General features: G+C 27.9%; 2 protein-coding genes across 3 annotated transcripts; both read right to left on the bottom strand.

Annotated features, from left to right (window-relative positions):
- Positions 1–463: 463 nt before the first annotated feature.
- Positions 464–4093, bottom strand: LOC118069956 (uncharacterized protein C2orf42). Its single transcript, XM_035088335.1, has 6 exons — positions 3809–4093; positions 3022–3728; positions 2718–2958; positions 1793–1989; positions 834–1716; positions 464–757 (listed from the first exon to the last, which is right to left on the bottom strand). Exons 2-6 carry the CDS (start codon positions 3724–3726, stop codon positions 585–587), a joined length of 2199 nt encoding a protein of 732 aa, XP_034944226.1. The 5' UTR covers positions 3727–3728; positions 3809–4093; the 3' UTR covers positions 464–584.
- Positions 4094–4696: 603 nt separating this feature from the next.
- Positions 4697–17853, bottom strand: snu (snustorr). 2 transcript variants are annotated; one of them, XM_035088284.1, is made up of 14 exons: positions 17631–17853; positions 11105–11341; positions 8671–8985; positions 8472–8579; positions 8021–8114; positions 7166–7333; positions 6949–7083; positions 6721–6869; positions 6435–6642; positions 6171–6348; positions 5883–6069; positions 5554–5819; positions 5361–5447; positions 4697–5245 (listed from the first exon to the last, which is right to left on the bottom strand). In XM_035088284.1, the coding sequence occupies exons 1-14, from the start codon at positions 17702–17704 to the stop codon at positions 5031–5033; spliced, it is 2421 nt and encodes an 806-aa protein (XP_034944175.1). In that variant the 5' UTR covers positions 17705–17853; the 3' UTR covers positions 4697–5030. The 2 variants fall into 2 exon arrangements, with proteins under 2 accessions (XP_034944175.1, XP_034944176.1); XM_035088285.1 differs by lacking the exon at positions 17631–17853 and adding an exon at positions 14128–14533 and having other exon boundaries at positions 4698–5245.
- Positions 17854–17883: the final 30 nt, after the last annotated feature.

Raw genomic sequence — 17883 nt, 5'->3', positions numbered from 1 at the left:
TTATTAATTACTCGATTTCGAAATAAGACGTCATTTTGACTCATGTAGCATCTATAGTCAATGCGCATCTATATAAGTCGATTTAGCCTATGGCAGTGTAGTACTTATATTTATATGTAGAATTTCTAAATATAGCTCGAAAACGAGGCAACTTTCAAATGTCTAAAATTGTTTATTACAATTTTAAATAAATTCTTGTTAACCAAACTCTTTTATTATTTCTATTATAAGTACAATAACTTAAAAATTTAAATTTATAAATCACAAAAATTTTATAAAAAAATAAAAGAAACAAATTTAAATATAACGTTAGTTCATTTAATTTTCAATTTATCATAAATAATAGTTGTTAATTATTTAACAAAATATATACATTTAACAATTAATGAACCATTTAATTTTTCAATAAAAAGTTTTATCAAAATATATAAATAATACCTACATTTTGGTATATTTTTGTAATTTTGGAAAACATTTAACTTTCTAAATCCTTTACAAGTTTTGGAATCATATTTTTTAACAAAATTATGGATAACTATTTAATTGGTATAAATAACTGAATGAATATTATTAAATTTTCTTTATCAAAATGTTTTCGATGATGCCACATTGGTCTTCCATCTATCTGGTGTCTCGTTGTTCACATGACCAAATTCAAATCTTATTCGTAGTTCACCTATTTTTGAAATTGGCAAGATATCGGGTATCCATTCTATTAGGAATGGAGTTGGATCTACTTGATTTGGAGACATTTTACCTTTAAACATAATAAATTCATGTATTTCTTATTTAAAATAATTCTAAAATTTAATGAAAACATTAATTATACTTACCAACTTTTAGATAAGTTTTCAACTCTGAAGGTTTTATTAAAGCACTATTTTCCATTTTTTTATATTTATCAATATCTGTTTCTTGACGTTTATATAAATCATACGTGCCATCAGCATTTTGTATAAAGCTACGAGTAATCTCAAGAGGAATCAAAGAAGTTTCAAAAATACTTTTGACATGTAATATATTGGTTATTTGCCAAGTATACTTGGTAAAAATTCCTAAAGGGATTCCATCTTTTCTGACAAATGCTGTTGTTGAATTTGGTAATCTTTTTTTCTTTCCACCACAAGAAATTCGTTCTCTCAGACAGTCGAAAAATATTTGAGGTACGTGAAAAACCAACGGTTCAGGCTTACCATCAAACTGAAAATGCATTGTTTGGTTTATTCTTTCAGTAACTGAAGCAAGCCACTTGATAAAAGACAAGTTAACATTTTCTTCCTCAACATTTTCATTCAAGTAATCATGTTTTTTAATAATCGTTGGTTTAGTTTTAACTTTTTTGGTTTCAATTAAATTTAAATTATTAAGATTCAAATAAGGTATGCCAAGTTTTTCATCATCTCTTTTCCTTTTAACAGAACTTGCTTTAGAATTTTCAACTTGTATAGTTACTTCATTTGGCAGTAGATTATCATTAATAACTTTAACTCCTCCACAATCAATAATAGAAGCATCTTCGAGTATTTTAATATTTTTAGCCTCAAACAGCGTCTGTCCATCATATATTTTGGCTGTATACTTATTGTTGACTAGTTTTAAATCATGTTCATCTAATACGTATTCGTTGGATCCATACTTATGTTCGATAGCTAATTGACTATTAATTGTTTTTGAAGTATCAATCGATGATTGTTTATTGTCTCCTAAACTATTGGTCTAAAACAAACAAACAAACAAATTAATAACAGATTTTATTCATTTTAAAAAATGATAAAAAAATCTAAAGCCTTACTTGATTAATAACATTATTTTCTTCTACTAAAGTACGCTGGCAGCTTGTATCAATCTCTTCAACAATATTACTAGATAAAATTGCAGCGTCTAGATTAATATAATCTATATCTAATCGTTCTCCATCGAAATTTTGTACAGTTAGTGTTTCATCACGAAAAATTAATAAATGAGAATCATCTGTTAAACAATCAAAATCTGTAAATAAAATAAAATAAAAACTATCATTAACAATCCATAGCTATTTTTTTAAGTATATTTTTGATTAATTAAACTACAAAGCAGCACAGGTGATAAATAAATGATAATCTCTGGTATAATTTCCGCCCGAAATTGATCTTTAGTTTTCGAAACAGAATAATGAATATACCAGAGACTTCTACATGGTATGAGAAACTTTCTGCTGCTTCACCACAAAAGTTGTAGAATATAATAAATTAATATATGACGTAGAAGATACAATGATGGTAGAAAGACGAATTGCAAAGAGAAACTACATTATATCTGCAGTTACTCACTGACGTGTGAGAAAATTTAAACTAGACTTTTAAATACCCTCGAGGTTTCTATAGATGTAGTGAAACTTTAAAATTATTTTACCAAAGTTTTAGAACTGAATATATGTCATGTTAAGCATGAAGATAGAATCTTTCAGAAAATTAATTATCATAAAAAAATAATAGACATGTACTGAATATCAACTACAAAATTAATAACCGTCAATTTAATCTTTGGCTAAGAATATATTATTAATTTCTCCTGATAATTTTGAATCTTTGAAAAATAAACTATTATATTTATTAAGATCAAAATAAAAAGAAATATATCAGTATAAATTGATCAATGTATTTTAAAAAATGAAGTTAAAATATCCGATTTATCACCGTGTTGTTTTGGTAAACATTCAATAGATTTGATATAAATACCCATTGTAACTATTTGATCAGTCTCATCGACTGGCAAAGACGGATTTTTTAATTGCTGTACTTTCGATTCATTTTCATCAATATTTATATAATATTCAAATTCATCCGCCAGTTTAACATCACTGGCAAAGGCACAAATACAGGAGTAAAAATGTACACATCTTTTGGGTGTTTGTGATAAATCCGTACGATTATTACTATTATTGCTATTATTTTGTAATTCTGCAGCTCTTAAATGTTGCTGTAAAATAATTATATTAATAATTAATATAAAATAGAGTGATAATTTATATAAATAGTTTACCTTAAAAGGAGTACAACTACAATTATACTTATGCTCGACTTTGTCTTTAACTTTTGTTGTATAAAACGATAAATGTAAATATCCAAGAGGATGCTTTGGTGAGACCTTGCATTTAACAGCCATAATATTCTTTGATACTCTCTGTACTAATGGACCTGGTGTTTCAGTTGCCAGCAGCCATATTTCCTGCTTTAATTCACTTAAAACATTCATCGACCTTAAAATGGAATTCTTTACAGTCAAAGGTTGAGCCTCAGCATAACACTTGAGTGCAGCTTGGATATGTTGGCATGTTGGTATACTGGTATCAGATGGATTTTTTTCATGACATTTTAGGACATTAGTATCAAAGGTTTTTTCACAATTATCGACCAAACATAAAGCTGATGTGGGTGATGTAAAAAATGAATCATTAAATATTGTTGCGTTGACAGGTACTTGTACGAAGCCTCTACAATCCGGTCCCTTATCACGAACCCTTACTGAAAATACTTGAACAGATGAACCAGTAATAAGTTTGCATGCTTCTGTTGACATTTTACGCCTTTCGCCTGGTTCTTTAAACACAGCATCGCAATATTTATTTTTGCAACACAATCCACGTGATCCATTATACGTCCCACACTTTGGGCATTTTTTTACACCACGAAGTGTTGCTTTTCCTAAATCAGAGAATAAAGTCCGCAATCGATCTTCATTTGACATTACTAAAAACGGAAAATCAACAGATTACATTTAATAAAGTAAAATAACACGTTTGTAAATAATTTTAAAATGTAATACACACTGGTTATTTAAATCACAGTTATCTTATGTATTATAATCTCAATGTTTTTGAATGAAAAATTAATCACGTTGATGTGAGTTATAAATTATGAGCAACTGTTTACAAGAATTACATGGCCTATTTTTACCACCATTCCTAAAGACTATCAGGAACTCTGTCCATCAACGTATACACACCAAAGATTATTATAACGTACGTATTTTCATTACGTAGAACAGCTGAGGGCTTAAAACAAAAATATACATACAATACAAAGAAATATGTAAAGAACTCCCAGTCAGCTGATTTTGTGATTACGATTAATTAGTACGTATCATTACCACACTACCACACTAAGCGCTGTAGTAATCACCTTTCTGTAATACCAACTGATTAATTTTTTTAGCTGCAGTTGATAATGCAAACATTGATGCCAGTTGATAAGATAAATTGTACTCATAACGACAGTGTCAGAAAAAATTGAAAAGCGTTCCAAGATCAAAACAGTTGACAATGAACAATGTAAAAGAGATATTTATAATTGTTTAACGTACTTTAATCGCGATTTAATCGGGAGATAAAAAATATATTCGTAATGTTATTAATCGTGTAGTAATAATTGTAGTATATGTTTGTAGTATATTTGTTAAATAAATTCATGTCGTAATTGAATTGAAAATGAGTGTTTACAAAGGTAAGGTTTTGTTTGTTTAGGTTTGAATTTGATAAAACAATAAGATTATTTATATACAGGATCGTTGATAAAATACATTTTATTTTCACTTTAACATTGAATTAGGTAATGAAAATAATAATCAATCAACTATGTATATATTTACAATAATTATAAACATTTTCATATGTATTTAAAATCCAATAAGATTAAATATATTAATCCTGGAGAATTCTTAACTCAATACTCTATTCACGTATTTATAGTCGACCATTTTTATTAATAAAAATATACTAGATTAGTATATATATTAACAACTAATTAAAATAATTATTATCTAACCTGTCGTGGATATCTCTTTGATGATCAAAAAATATTATAAAAATTTTTCAATTATTCTACCTACATATGAACTCTTGGGAATGATAAATTATACAAACAAATAATTATTCCAAATTTCATGGCTTGAATGAATAATTATAAAATTTAAATAATTTCTTAAAAATTCATCAATCAATATATTGATTTGTTTTAATGAATAATGCAAATTATTGAGCACTCAATTAAAATCTAACCACGTTTAAACCTTAAAACAAGCAAACTAATTGTTAAGAAAACAGCAATCCATATTATTGTGGAGATAAAGCCATTGTACACATCTGGTTCACCAATTGACCATCCTCTTGTTAACATTGATCTCAAAGAAGTTGTTGCCATTGTCAATGGTAAACCTTGTGAAATGTAACGCAAAACCGTGGGCATTCCTTCAACTGGCCAAATAACACCTACGAAGCAAATAAAAATAATTAAACGTCTATGTCAATGATGCAATATATGCAATTTTATATATTAATTAGAAACATTATCGAATGATAAACAATAAATATTAATAATACTTACCACTGAGTAACAATGTAGGATAAAAACTACCCAATGCTAATTGGATAGCATTCCTTTCAAGTTCACAAATAGCTGAAATGACGAATCCTGAAAACATAATAAATGAAATCATTAGTATTAAAGAATAAATCAACAAAAAAGGCTATAATAAATGATCAGCTGACAATGGAACTAAAAATATAATAATTCTTACCGAAACACATTCCACAAAGACCTTGAAGGATAGTTAGCAGAATCACCCAACCAATGTCGCCATTACATTCCACACCAAAAACGAGAATCATAAATATAAGTACGAGAGCTGTTTGGCCACACATGACGACAAATTGTGTAACAACATGAGAAAAAAGAATTTCTCCGGGTGACACTCCAGCAACCCAACTTCTATCTAATAGACCTTCCATTCGTTCGATAATTAAGGCAGACGAAGTCAGAGCAACAGCCAAGAAGAACACAATGCTAAAAAAAAAAGAAAAATTTATTAATTACATGCTTAATAATAAATCATCTATAATTTCTTACGTCAAAATAACGCCCGGAGCTACGAAATCCGTGAAGCTAGGATCATTAGTTCCATAAATAGGATCTAAGAATTGAATTGGAACGTCGGCTAGTTTTGTATTCAGCTCACATTTCGCTAATAAATCTTTAGCAAAATCACGATATGAATATTGCAAATTCCGAGATAGAATCAAACCAATTTGTTGATCTGTAATAAACATTAAAAAAATAATAATTTAATCCAAGTTGATTTTACTAGAAACTAAGCCAAAAAATTTGGCATTGATTTAAATGAAATTTGATCCTTACTTGACATATCCAACCAAACTCGAATTTCACTTTGATCAAGTGTTTCATCATCAGCATCACGACCCAGTCCCATTCGAGCAACCAAAGCATCCGTGAAATTCTCCGTAAAATACAGAGTACCCCAGGCATTTCCTCTTCTCACTGCTTCGATTGCTAACTCAGGAGTCTCATAATATTCCTGTAGACAATACGTAATTAATTAAGGTGTCATTGGCATTACAGTATTAAGAATGCTATTTTATTTATTATGATTTGATTACCAACCTTGACCATTGTTTCGTTATCGAGAAAATGCAAATATCGACAACTTAGCATACGATAATTACAACCATCTGCTATTGGACACGATTTATTTGACCAATTCATTTCGTGATTAACTATAGCTAATTTTAAACCTGTTGGATCTCTTCCGATTGCGAGACAAAACAAGATTACTTGCATTACTGGCAAGGCAAAGATAAACAGCATCACACTAAAATTAAACATTTTTAGGTTTAAGTTTATTTTCATTAACTTATTGTTTATTCATATTTATTATACAAATACTTACCCAACATTTCTCCACATTCGAAGGAAATTTTTTTGTAATAATGCTCTTATTTTACCCCTACTTGTTATGTTAAAACAATCTGAAACGTCGCAGTCATGGCACATTCCTTCAGAGTTTTTCCTCACGCCAGATAATGGTTTTCCATTTAACTGATATTTGAGTAGAAAAGAAAATTAATGAAAAACAATTCAGTGCAATCGGAATACTGGAAATTTTTTTCATACTTACATCATAATGACTGCCAACTCCATTTGTTGTATCATGAATAAGTACTTCTTTACTTTGATGAAAATTCAATCCTATAACACCAGACTCTTCAGTTACATAAACTGGTTCATCTTTTTTACCCCAATTTAAGGAAGCCTATCCAAAGAAATTGATCAACAGTTTTGAAATTGTATGACATTTAATTACAAAAATTTCCAATCATTTTTAATATTCTTACCAAACTGATATTATTAGATATGTTTAATTCTACTGTTGGTTGAGCCGTTTGACCTTGTTTCCTTGATAATTTAAGGAATACATCTTCTAAAGATGGGCAATTATACATTGTTAAAAGAGCTCTTGGGGACTCTTCAGCAAGCAACCGTCCACTTCTCATTAAACCAATCTAGAATAAAAATTGAATATTTGCAAATTAATTTCTTTATTAATCAACAAACCAACGTCATAAAATAAATCATAAAAGTCAATCAATATTTACAAAATGCAATAATATAATTCCAGTTTCTACTTAATGACTCATTCAATAACTCATTTGATAATCAAAAATAATGAATACAACAAATTGAAAATAAATGTTTTAGGTCATTCAGGAGCTGATAAAATTGTGTGGAATCCAAGTAATGGAGGGTGAATGACACGTTTAGTGATATTAATGTACCTAATTGGAGTTAACCAGTGAACGAGAGAGCTCAGAATTAGCAGAGTATCTTCAAACTCTCAGAATTCTTCAATTCAAGGTCTGTTTTCTACGAATTGCAAAAATAGAAGTAAATAATTTTTAAGAGGATATTTATCAAACAACTTAACACTTGAATATTTTTCATTCATCTATTTGCTAAAAGAGTTCTTGAAAAGATACCATTAATGAGTCTTATGACTATTAAATATGAGACTACTGATTTTAAATAAACATCATGATGATTATTAGGCTTTTGTTTAATTTATTTAACAACACGTATTAGATATTAAAAGTGGATTTTATCACAAATATTCCAATAGAAATACCAATGATTCTGATAAATATATAAGTCATTCATTTTCATCATTGTTGAATAAAAAAAAACTTATTTACCGTATGTGCCTGCCTTGCTTCTTCAATGTAATGTGTCGTAATAATGACAGTTTTGTTTCCATCTTTCGTAATTTGCACCAAGTGATTCCAAATGCTGTAAATTTTATTATCATTGAATAATAATATCTCGTAATCAGTGTGCTAGATAGTTGATAATTAATTATTTCAATTGAGATTTTCTTTATAATTATACAAATAATCGAGGTAACTGTCTAGCAGTAACCTTCTTCCATGACAAAGTCTATATAAAATCATGTTTCATTTATGAGCATAATAATGCATAGTACTCGATATCTAGTTTTTATAATATTTCTTGTCATATCTTCGTCAACTACATTACACTTTGACATCTACGTTTTGTATCTCATCAGTGAAAACGTTTATGCATTTAGTGATGTAAGGCAAACCTAAAGTTTTTTCTTACGTATAAAAATAAACATGAAAAACGTACCTCTGACGAAGAAGAGGATCAACACCCACTGTTGGTTCATCAAGGATCAACAATTCAGGATCATGCATCAATGCTACTGCAAACGATACACGTCGTTGCTGACCTCCACTATAATTCAAAGTATAGACATAACAAATAATTAATAATTTATGCATTAAAGATGATAATTTGCATTACTTTTTATTGATTGATTAACTACCTGAGATTTTTTACAAGTCTATTCTGCGACGGGAGATCTAAAAACTGTAATAAAAACCTCAGCCTTTCAACAATCTCAGCTGTTTCCATACCAAAGATCCAACCAAAGTACATCATCGTCTCACGAATTGTAAATTCCCCGTACAAAGCTATTTCTTGAGGCATATAACCAACTCGTTTGCCTGGTACACCTGATCCCTTCGTTCCTGGCTTCCCACCAAGGACCCATATTTCTCCAGAATTTAGTCGTCTTCGTCCAACGATGCATGAAAGTAAAGTCGTTTTGCCACATCCACTAGCACCAAGAAGACCATATCTGATTGGAGTAATGAACAATCAAATAAATTAGTACGAAATCTTATGCTCAAGGTCTAGTACATTTATGATAAATGAATGTTTTTTTGGCTATTTTTTTTATATTATTTAATTTTAGTATCAAGTATTCTGATGATATTAGCATAAAATTTTAATAAAAAAAAGAAGATGATGAATTTAAAATCTTGATCAAAGGTACAGTTATATGTTGCATCATAAATAAGGGATGATTCATCAATGATTAATTATCTTTTTTTAAAAATAGCCAGTTATTTTCTATTTACATATTGTTGACTTTTAAACAAATTGATCTTTTATTCTACAAAAATATCAAATAAATTTAAAAGAATATTTATCATTTCATATTTGTTTTTAAAATGTTTCGATGTGTGAATAACATTTGAAAGCAAATCCAAAAACATGTTATAAAATTATTATTCTGATGAATAGATAAATAAATAAATATATCTATTTATTTTATTTGTCTTTAGTACAATAAATAATCAAGATTGTATAAAGTTAATTAATTTATTCATAAAAAACAATCATGAACAAAATAGAAAAACCATAAATTCATTTAAACTAAAATGACACATCAGTTTTTCAGAATTACAATAAATCAACTAACAATTCATATAATATGCAAACATTTTCTCAATAATCTAATGAAAGAGTCAATAAAAAAACCCCCCAAGAAAACATGTAATGATAATGAAGTTAATAATGGAACATAAAGTTGTTTATTGGAGAAAGTTGTATGTCGAATACAGCTGATGTATATTCCAATTTCTTGAGTAATTTAGATTATCTAAAATAATTGATAGTTACGTTAATCGTTATTTCGTATGGTGTTACAAATATTTAAATAATAATACAGAGAAAAAAGATGTAAATAATAATAATCAAATATCCATTAATAAATATTATTCTAAAAAAATATTTTTCATATCATTTAACATTTTTTGTATCTGCAATTATAATTAATTTTATACTACCATTAGTTGAAAGAAGTATTTTTTTGTTTCGCTTTCAAGTCGATAAACGACTGATAACCTATACTCTTGAAAAGTAATTGAAAATTATGCACCAATATACTTAAAGTTTGAAAACTAAACGTTAATAATAACAAAAAAAATTAATGTCATCTTTTGCCATCATAACACTTGAATATATCATAAAACTTGAATTGCAAGTCTGTAAATATGCAGTAAAAAAAATTATTGAAACAAATTGTTATTGTAAAAAAAAACAACAGTATGTTTAACTAAATGATTTTTAACGAATAAAATAAATTTAATGAGTAAATTATTATAAATTATTCTATAAAAGAAGTTAAGATTCGTTTTTTGATTGCTTAAATTTTTTTAATGGCTATAAGCTTCTATTGTATTATAAATACAAGTCATGTTGACATATTTTGAGCTTCTTGTTTACTATTTCAGAGGAGTTAAGTAGATTCAATTGAAATGCACACTTGGAAATGGCATTGAATGGAAATACAAAATAAAGTTAAGACGTCACATTATCATTAACACTTGACAATTGAAACTATTTTATAATACTTTTATTTTAAAAGTAAAATATAAAAGTAAGAGTTGAATGTCAATCTCATATAAATTATTTAACTACTTAATAGAATTAGTCTATTATACAAATCATCCATAAAACCAATATTAAAGGTAATTTTAACTCATCGTACATCAATATCTTGAAAAAGTAATGTAATATCGACTTATCCCCATTACCTGCTTTAGTATAAAATTTAATGTCGTAAGAGAAACAGTGAAGGTTCATTCAAACTAAAATATCATTTCCTCGGCATTCATAAAAGAGATAGATTTGAATATTTTAGAAATGCTTTCACCAAAAAAACCTACGCAACTGTATTGAACGATCAGCTTCATTAATTCATCTACTTAATTTATTCTTAATTTTTCTTCTTCTTCTTCTTTATTAAGATACATTAACTTGATTCTGCTAACTTTTATATAAGAAATAGTTAATGACCTTCTAGAGAAAATGTTTAAAAGTAGAAATGATCATTCAGGTATCATTAAAAATTCATTGATGGTTATTTATATTGGTCAAATCAGTAATCAAACTGATATTGTTCAACTCACATTGATCCTTTAGCCACTGTCATACTCAGGTTCTGTATGACATGGTTTGGATTCTTGCTGCTTCCATAAGTTTTGAAAGCATGTCGCACGCTGACAGCTTGCTGTCTGTTCCATGAAGGGCTGTTTAAACCTGGAGTTGCTAGAACTGGACTTGGTGCCACTACATTATTGTCCATGTTCAATTCACTTGAAATTGAAATGGCTGGATTGATGTAACCCCGATCTGGCGTATCTTCCCTGAAATGAAAAAAAGAATAGATCAATTAGCATAAAAAATATGGATAAATAAAAATATGCTGAAAAAATAAGTAAATATTAAAAACCTCAGTGTTATTGACTGATAAAAATCAATAATATTTATTTCAATGTTATCAATGGTTTAGTATTATAATCAATTATTAATGATACTAATCAAAGTATTTGATAAATGTAATCCATCATTTTGAATGAAAATTAATCTTCAAATTAATACAATTATTGATAGTCTTCAAGATTTTTTATCATCAATAGATTTTTTTAAATAATCATTTGAAAGTTCTTTTTCTTTCTTTCATTTAATTAACATGTTGGAAAGCTAATTTAGAGCTCATATTGAAGCTTTCAATAAGTAATGTGATTATTGATTAAATAGTTGAATTAAACATGAATTTAGTTTCATTATAAGTGAATATTTGATGAATTTCTCTGGTATCGAGAATAAAGGGGTTGTTTGATCAAATTATAAATAACTAAAAGCTAACAAATGATCGTCCTATTTACAGATACTGATTTCAATAATTCAACAAGTATTCAAAATTAAATTTTACTTTAACAAAATCAAAAATTTAATTATTTTCTTTATACATGAAATGAATACATAAATTAATTACATCATAATTGACCCACTAACATGACAGACCTATTTACTGGCTCAATCAAACTAAGACTATTTCATCAACATTAGCATGAATAATTAAAGGTTCAATCAATGCATAAATAGTAAAAATTTTTATTAATCGATAAAATAAATCATTTAATAAGCATACGAATTACTAGATTTAAACCAAAACTACACAGTAAGATATTGATGACTAATTAATTATGTGTTCAAATTGATTGGATATGATGATGAAGTATAAAAAGAATTTATAAAAGCGAGAAATGAAAATGATTCATAATGAAATAAAAGAATAAAAAAAAAACAATTTTATTATTTTATTTGTAATTTTAGCATTTCCGGTTATTGCACTGCAAGGACCTGTGCTATGCAGTGATTCGTATATACATATACATACAAACAACCCAGATTGCACGCTTCGGCAAGAATCAACGGTGACTTCGACGGCTGCAATTACGTAAGGGCATACGACTTTCTTTTCGCTGACGCTCACCAGTTTCATCGTTGAGCAACGACTGAGTACTCGGTATATAAGGAGTACAAATAGCAATGAATAAAAAGTATAAATATATAATAATATACTGGAAATGACTTTTGGCAAACTTGATACGAGGACTCATTTGTATCAGCAACAAGTGAATGTTGAAGATATACAGAAATATAAGAAATGTCGAGTTTATTTTATTGGAATATTTTATATGAATATCTTAATTTTTTATCATGTTTAATGACGACTGCGAGTTTGCATACGGAATTAGAATCTTTAAACCAGTCAGAAGATAAAATGAAGATTGAAAAAGTCTTAATTCAGGGTCAACATAAAAAACGTCAAAGCTTGTATTGGAGAATCGAGGCCGTGCTACTTTTTTTTGGGTTTAAGGTTGAAACCTTTGTACATGTTTCCAGCTATTCATCTGCTGCACATTTTCTGATCTCAAGTTATTGATAAGGATGATGTGTCTAACAGACCTATGATAATGGACCCCCCACTTGAAATAATGTTATCAAAACTTTGATCACTTACTAATCAATGGCCTGTACGTGTTACACGTACTCAATGATGCCTAGTATTCGAGAACTGAATTCCAATATGGCTATTGATGATGATTGCGTAAGATGAAATTTCTCATCCTAGTAATACCCTGGACTTGGACACGTGTGTGGAAAGAGCATTAGTTTAACAGTCTGTCAATGGTTAATATCTAGGTCATGGTCATATTAAAGATTTTTTAAATGAACCTTTGATACCTTTGGTACTACCACAACTGTACTTCTTTAATACTTTTTTTATTTGATGCTGGTAATTTGGTTTCATATAATGTTATATTCCTGTTCATTGAATTGAAGTGGTACATGTAATAATGAAGTACTAGGAAAAATGCCTACCCAGTCGAATATTTCGTCACATAATAGACTCTGAACAACCTTGAAAGTACCCATAGGTAATTTACTAATTTTTAGTCATTATTCAGCGTAAATAATATTATTTTATTGTAAGACATTTAAATTGTTTTAATTATATTAATTGTTTTACCTTGGTACTCATATTTAATTATTGTTTTTAATATTTCTGGAGTTGATGACTAAAAATATCAATACCTATATTATTTTCAAGTAGTTTTTACATCTCAATATATTTCCCGGTTAAATTTTATGGATTTTGTAGGTGACAGTACACATTCTGTTTGCGGTGTATTTAGAAAGTAGAGACTCGTCATTCATCTTGATTTCGCATTTGTATCTTTAGTGATATTATAAAAATTCATTCAAAAAATTCGGATAATTTTAATATTCCAAGAAAAAAATTTCCTCATATCTTGAATTAATTTCAGTTAATTAAAAATGTTCAACTTTTTATGTCACTTTTTTCGGTAGACATTCTTTTTCATATTAGTTTTTTGGAAAATTAATTCTGGTTTCCAACTCCTCAAATAGTGTGTACCAATGTCGCTGACTAATGACGCTTCATAGTCACATAATCTCCATAGCAGTTGATTGTTTTTCATCAATAAAAAAAAGACCCTATTGATTTGGTAGCCAAAATAACGGTTAATGTACAAAGGTGAAGATTAATAAAAAAATTAATAACTAATTACCAATGTTCTATTAATCATAAGAAATAATAAAAAAATTGTAACAGACTTACGTCATTGATTCGAATTTGATTAAAAATTACAAGTGTTTATTTTCCAAAATTTCTCCAATTGTCAACTCCAATCCTTTTGCTTTTATTTGATTAAAAGCAACTAGTAATTCTTAAAGTGCACTTATAAACATCATCACAGAAATAAAATAAAATTCAACTTCACGGCATACACATAATATAAAAATAATTATTGAAGCACATTAAGAAATAGAGTACTTAATTGAAAGAAATAGTAAACACGTGTACATGTGCGCAAGTCCGTATATGAACCTTAGTCACGACAGGTAACACTTTGGACTTGCCACAACTATCGAGTCCTGCCGCAAGACTGATCGACCTGTAAATTGTTTTACAAGAACCGACCGTTCGACCGTACTGTTGTACGTTCAAAGTCACCTCCTCCTTCGCTTTCCCATGTTTCTGAGTTGTCTTTCCCCTACCACATTCTTCCTTTGTCGCTAATCATTTTTCGGTTTCCCTACTTTATCTACTTTTTACTTGTCAGAAACAGTATTATAAACAATTATAATTACCCAATTATCCTAAAAATCATCAAAATAATAACTTCACCATCAAATATAATACCTTTATCAGTCATCAACTATGAATGTACAATAATTATGATAATTTCATCTAATTTGTATAAAATACGTTCAATAATTATTATTTATCAATTCATATGCAAGTAATTGTGTGTACTTTTTTATGTTCTACTTAACAAAGTGCTGAAATATTTTCATTAAATCTGACGGGGAACAGTTGATAGCATGCTAATGATTTCGTTAGCAATATGAAGATGAGCTATCACAATAACGTGGCAATGATCAAAATAACAGAAATATTGTCACTTTCACCATCTCATTGCATAACTTAAACTACACACGATCAATGATGTAATGAGAAGACCGCGATTAAATAACACATTGGTAAATGCAGGGATTGAAAAGAAAAGTCTTATAAATTATTTGGTCTAGCTCGTGGTATAACTTGCCGTTATTACTAATATAATAAATTCCATTCCAACAGAGACCTACATAGATCATGGCTGTTTGAATCAGTTAAGTATGTGCACACTTGAGGAAAAATTTAATAATAATAATGGAGATTAAGATAGCAATCGTTTCATTAGAAAAAAGATTTTAATATTCACCATCTTTATTTCTATTTGATTGATATTGTTAAGAAAAATGTTTTATTACTACAAAAAAATTTATATTCAAATTGCAAAGTGGTTACTTAAAATGAATACATTATTAATCACCGCAACTTATGACTCCTTTTTTGAATTTAGAATAATGTTGCTCTGTTGCTTATAACTTATTGCTAAATTACAAATAGAAATTTGCAATACAGAAAAAAAAATATTGATCTTATTTTGATAAAGCGAAATTTCTCTACTTAAGAAAGTTGTTTTCTGAGTAATTGTTTGTGATACACAAGAGATATAACTTATCACATAATTTACTCTCTTCATAAATGATTATTATTTTTTTATCTCCAATTATTACAGAGCTTACATCTTTCCGTGATAATTAATTAATAATTATTGTCAAGTAAAAATAAAAATTTTTTAAACAAATAAAAAGGATAATAATTTCACAGTTAAACATCTTTAAAAATATTTCCGGTATAACAGGAAAATAATTCAACTAAGTTTACTTTTTAACTAAATCAAAAAGTAGTTCTTAAAGATATCCTCATAAATATGATTAATATTTTTTATATACATATATATATATATATATTGTCAAGCAAATTCTTCAATAAATCATTTTTTTCCCACAGTATAATTTCAAATTACTGCACAATAATCATGTCTCAAAAAAGTCACTTATTATTTCTGCTTGATAGTAAAATTCCATATAATTTGCAAATGCATAGCACACTCAAAACGATTAACTGAATTTCCAACTACTTAATAAAAAGTAGCATCAAACTGCTACATTGTATATGAGATAATTGAATAGGATGATCAACTAATTCAGAAAAAATTAGATTTTTGATTCTATTTAAAATATCAGACGATATCTGATGTTCAATAAGAGCGAAGATTTGCGACGTAAACGTGAAAGCGGTCAATCCAGCTGCTGCGTTACGTAAATATCTGTGGAAAAACCATTACATTTGATGAACTTTGTTCAACATAAAGATAGACCGTAAGTTTTTTTATTTTATTAAATTAAAAATATAAAATATTTTATACCTGAATGATCACAGCAACACCAAAACAACTATCAAATCATTAATGCTAATTAATTACATCCAATTATTCAAACTGGAGTTCCCCAAAAAATAATATAAGTCAACATTAAAACTCGTTTCAATCCGATCAAAATCCAGAAGATGGATATAAAGAGAAACTTGAACTATGTCTTATTGAAGTATTTTATATGACCTTCGAGTACATATAAAAACTAATTCGAATAACGATATTACAATCTTATTATGATGATGATAATTTGCAGAGAACTAATATAGGAAATGTCATTTATTATTCAGATCACGTGCAATCCTTGCAAATAAGTATTCTTCTTCAGAGAAGTCAAATGGTCACTCTGAGTTATTTGCTATATGTAATATAATTATATGTATATTCAGCACCTTGACCTTGAAGATCCAAAGTTCTTATGTTCACTGACGAATTAACAATATAAAAATGTACTCTAAACCTTCGAGATTATTATTCATATGATAAAAAATTCAAAAAAATCATTCTAACAAAAAAAAAAAAGCTATGTAAAAAACTGTGATTCTTATTATTTTTAACCAACTGCTATTCAGATGATTGATACAAATATAAGACTTTACCATTATTTCATTATGAAACTTTTATCTTTAATATGTTATTTGTTTAATTTGTTTTTATTTTGGTATTCAGTGCACATTTATTGTTGATAAAAAGCTGCTCTCAAAATTAAAAGTAAACCTTTTTCAATGGCTTTTTCTTCAAGAGTTAAGTGCTGGCATCTATCAGCATATTACTAAATTTTAAGTAATATGAGAAGTCATGAGTTATCTTATAATTTTACTTTTGAAAGTAGAAATCTTCTTTCACCAATTGACAGCCAAAAATTTTCATAAACAATTACTTATATACATAATTACTATAACGTCTTTTACATGACATGTATAGAATATAAATTGAGCAATTAATAATAATTATAACTTTAATTTATATAATTATTTACTCTTTGAAGTCGAAGAAAAAAAATGTCTGAAGATTATATGTTTTCCGTTGCTAAAAAGACACATCGATTTCTTTAGATATTCGTGAGCTGGTCAAATCTATACCATTTACGATTGAAACTGGTTTTGTCGGCTCTACGAACGCCTTTCACTATATGTATAATGTCTCGTGCATGAACATACCATTGGCGCAGACTCACTAAATAAAACTTGCATCTTACTTAAACATTTCTTTTTATTAGACAAGTATTTACTTATCACCAATAGTAAACATATTTTGAATTTTTATTATAAAATTTTATGTAGAATAAATTTACCTTGACAAACTGTTGCTCCAACTAAACATCTTCCTTATCCTTTCGGCTTGTGATTCATCTTTCATACTCGTCATCCTTCTTATTTAATAACGTTGCCAATTTTTCTTTACACTTAGGCTTTTATGTTAACAGAATACCAGATAAATTTTTTGCAGAGTTTTTCTGCAGTTTTTACTTCCATAATACCATCGGATAATATTACAAATATGTAAACAATGAATAACAAAAGAAAAGATAATACTTTTATTCAATA

Source organism: Chelonus insularis, unplaced genomic scaffold (assembly GCF_013357705.1).
Source record: "Chelonus insularis isolate UGA/USDA-ARS -01 unplaced genomic scaffold, ASM1335770v1 contig_493_pilon, whole genome shotgun sequence".
In the NCBI taxonomy this organism is placed as follows: Eukaryota; Metazoa; Arthropoda; class Insecta; order Hymenoptera; family Braconidae; genus Chelonus; species Chelonus insularis.
Note: the sequence above shows the minus strand (reverse complement) of the source record. Positions and strands in the feature narration are given on the sequence as shown.

Coding starts and splice junctions, on each gene's coding strand:
- LOC118069956 (XM_035088335.1), bottom strand. CDS start 3,726: ATGTCAAATGAAGATCGATTGCGGACTTTATTCTCTGATTTAGGAAAA. Junction 2,959..3,021: donor GTAGTTGTACTCCTTTTAAG/GTAAACTATTTA, acceptor ATTATTTTACAG/CAACATTTAAGAGCTGCAGA. Junction 1,990..2,717: donor TGATCAAATAGTTACAATGG/GTATTTATATCA, acceptor TTTTATTTACAG/ATTTTGATTGTTTAACAGAT.
- snu (XM_035088284.1), bottom strand. CDS start 17,704: ATGACGAGTATGAAAGATGAATCACAAGCCGAAAGGATAAGGAAGATG. Junction 11,342..17,630: donor TGGAGCAACAGTTTGTCAAG/GTAAATTTATTC, acceptor TTTTCATTTCAG/GGAAGATACGCCAGATCGGG. Junction 6,643..6,720: donor CGAATGTGGAGAAATGTTGG/GTAAGTATTTGT, acceptor GTTTAATTTTAG/TGTGATGCTGTTTATCTTTG.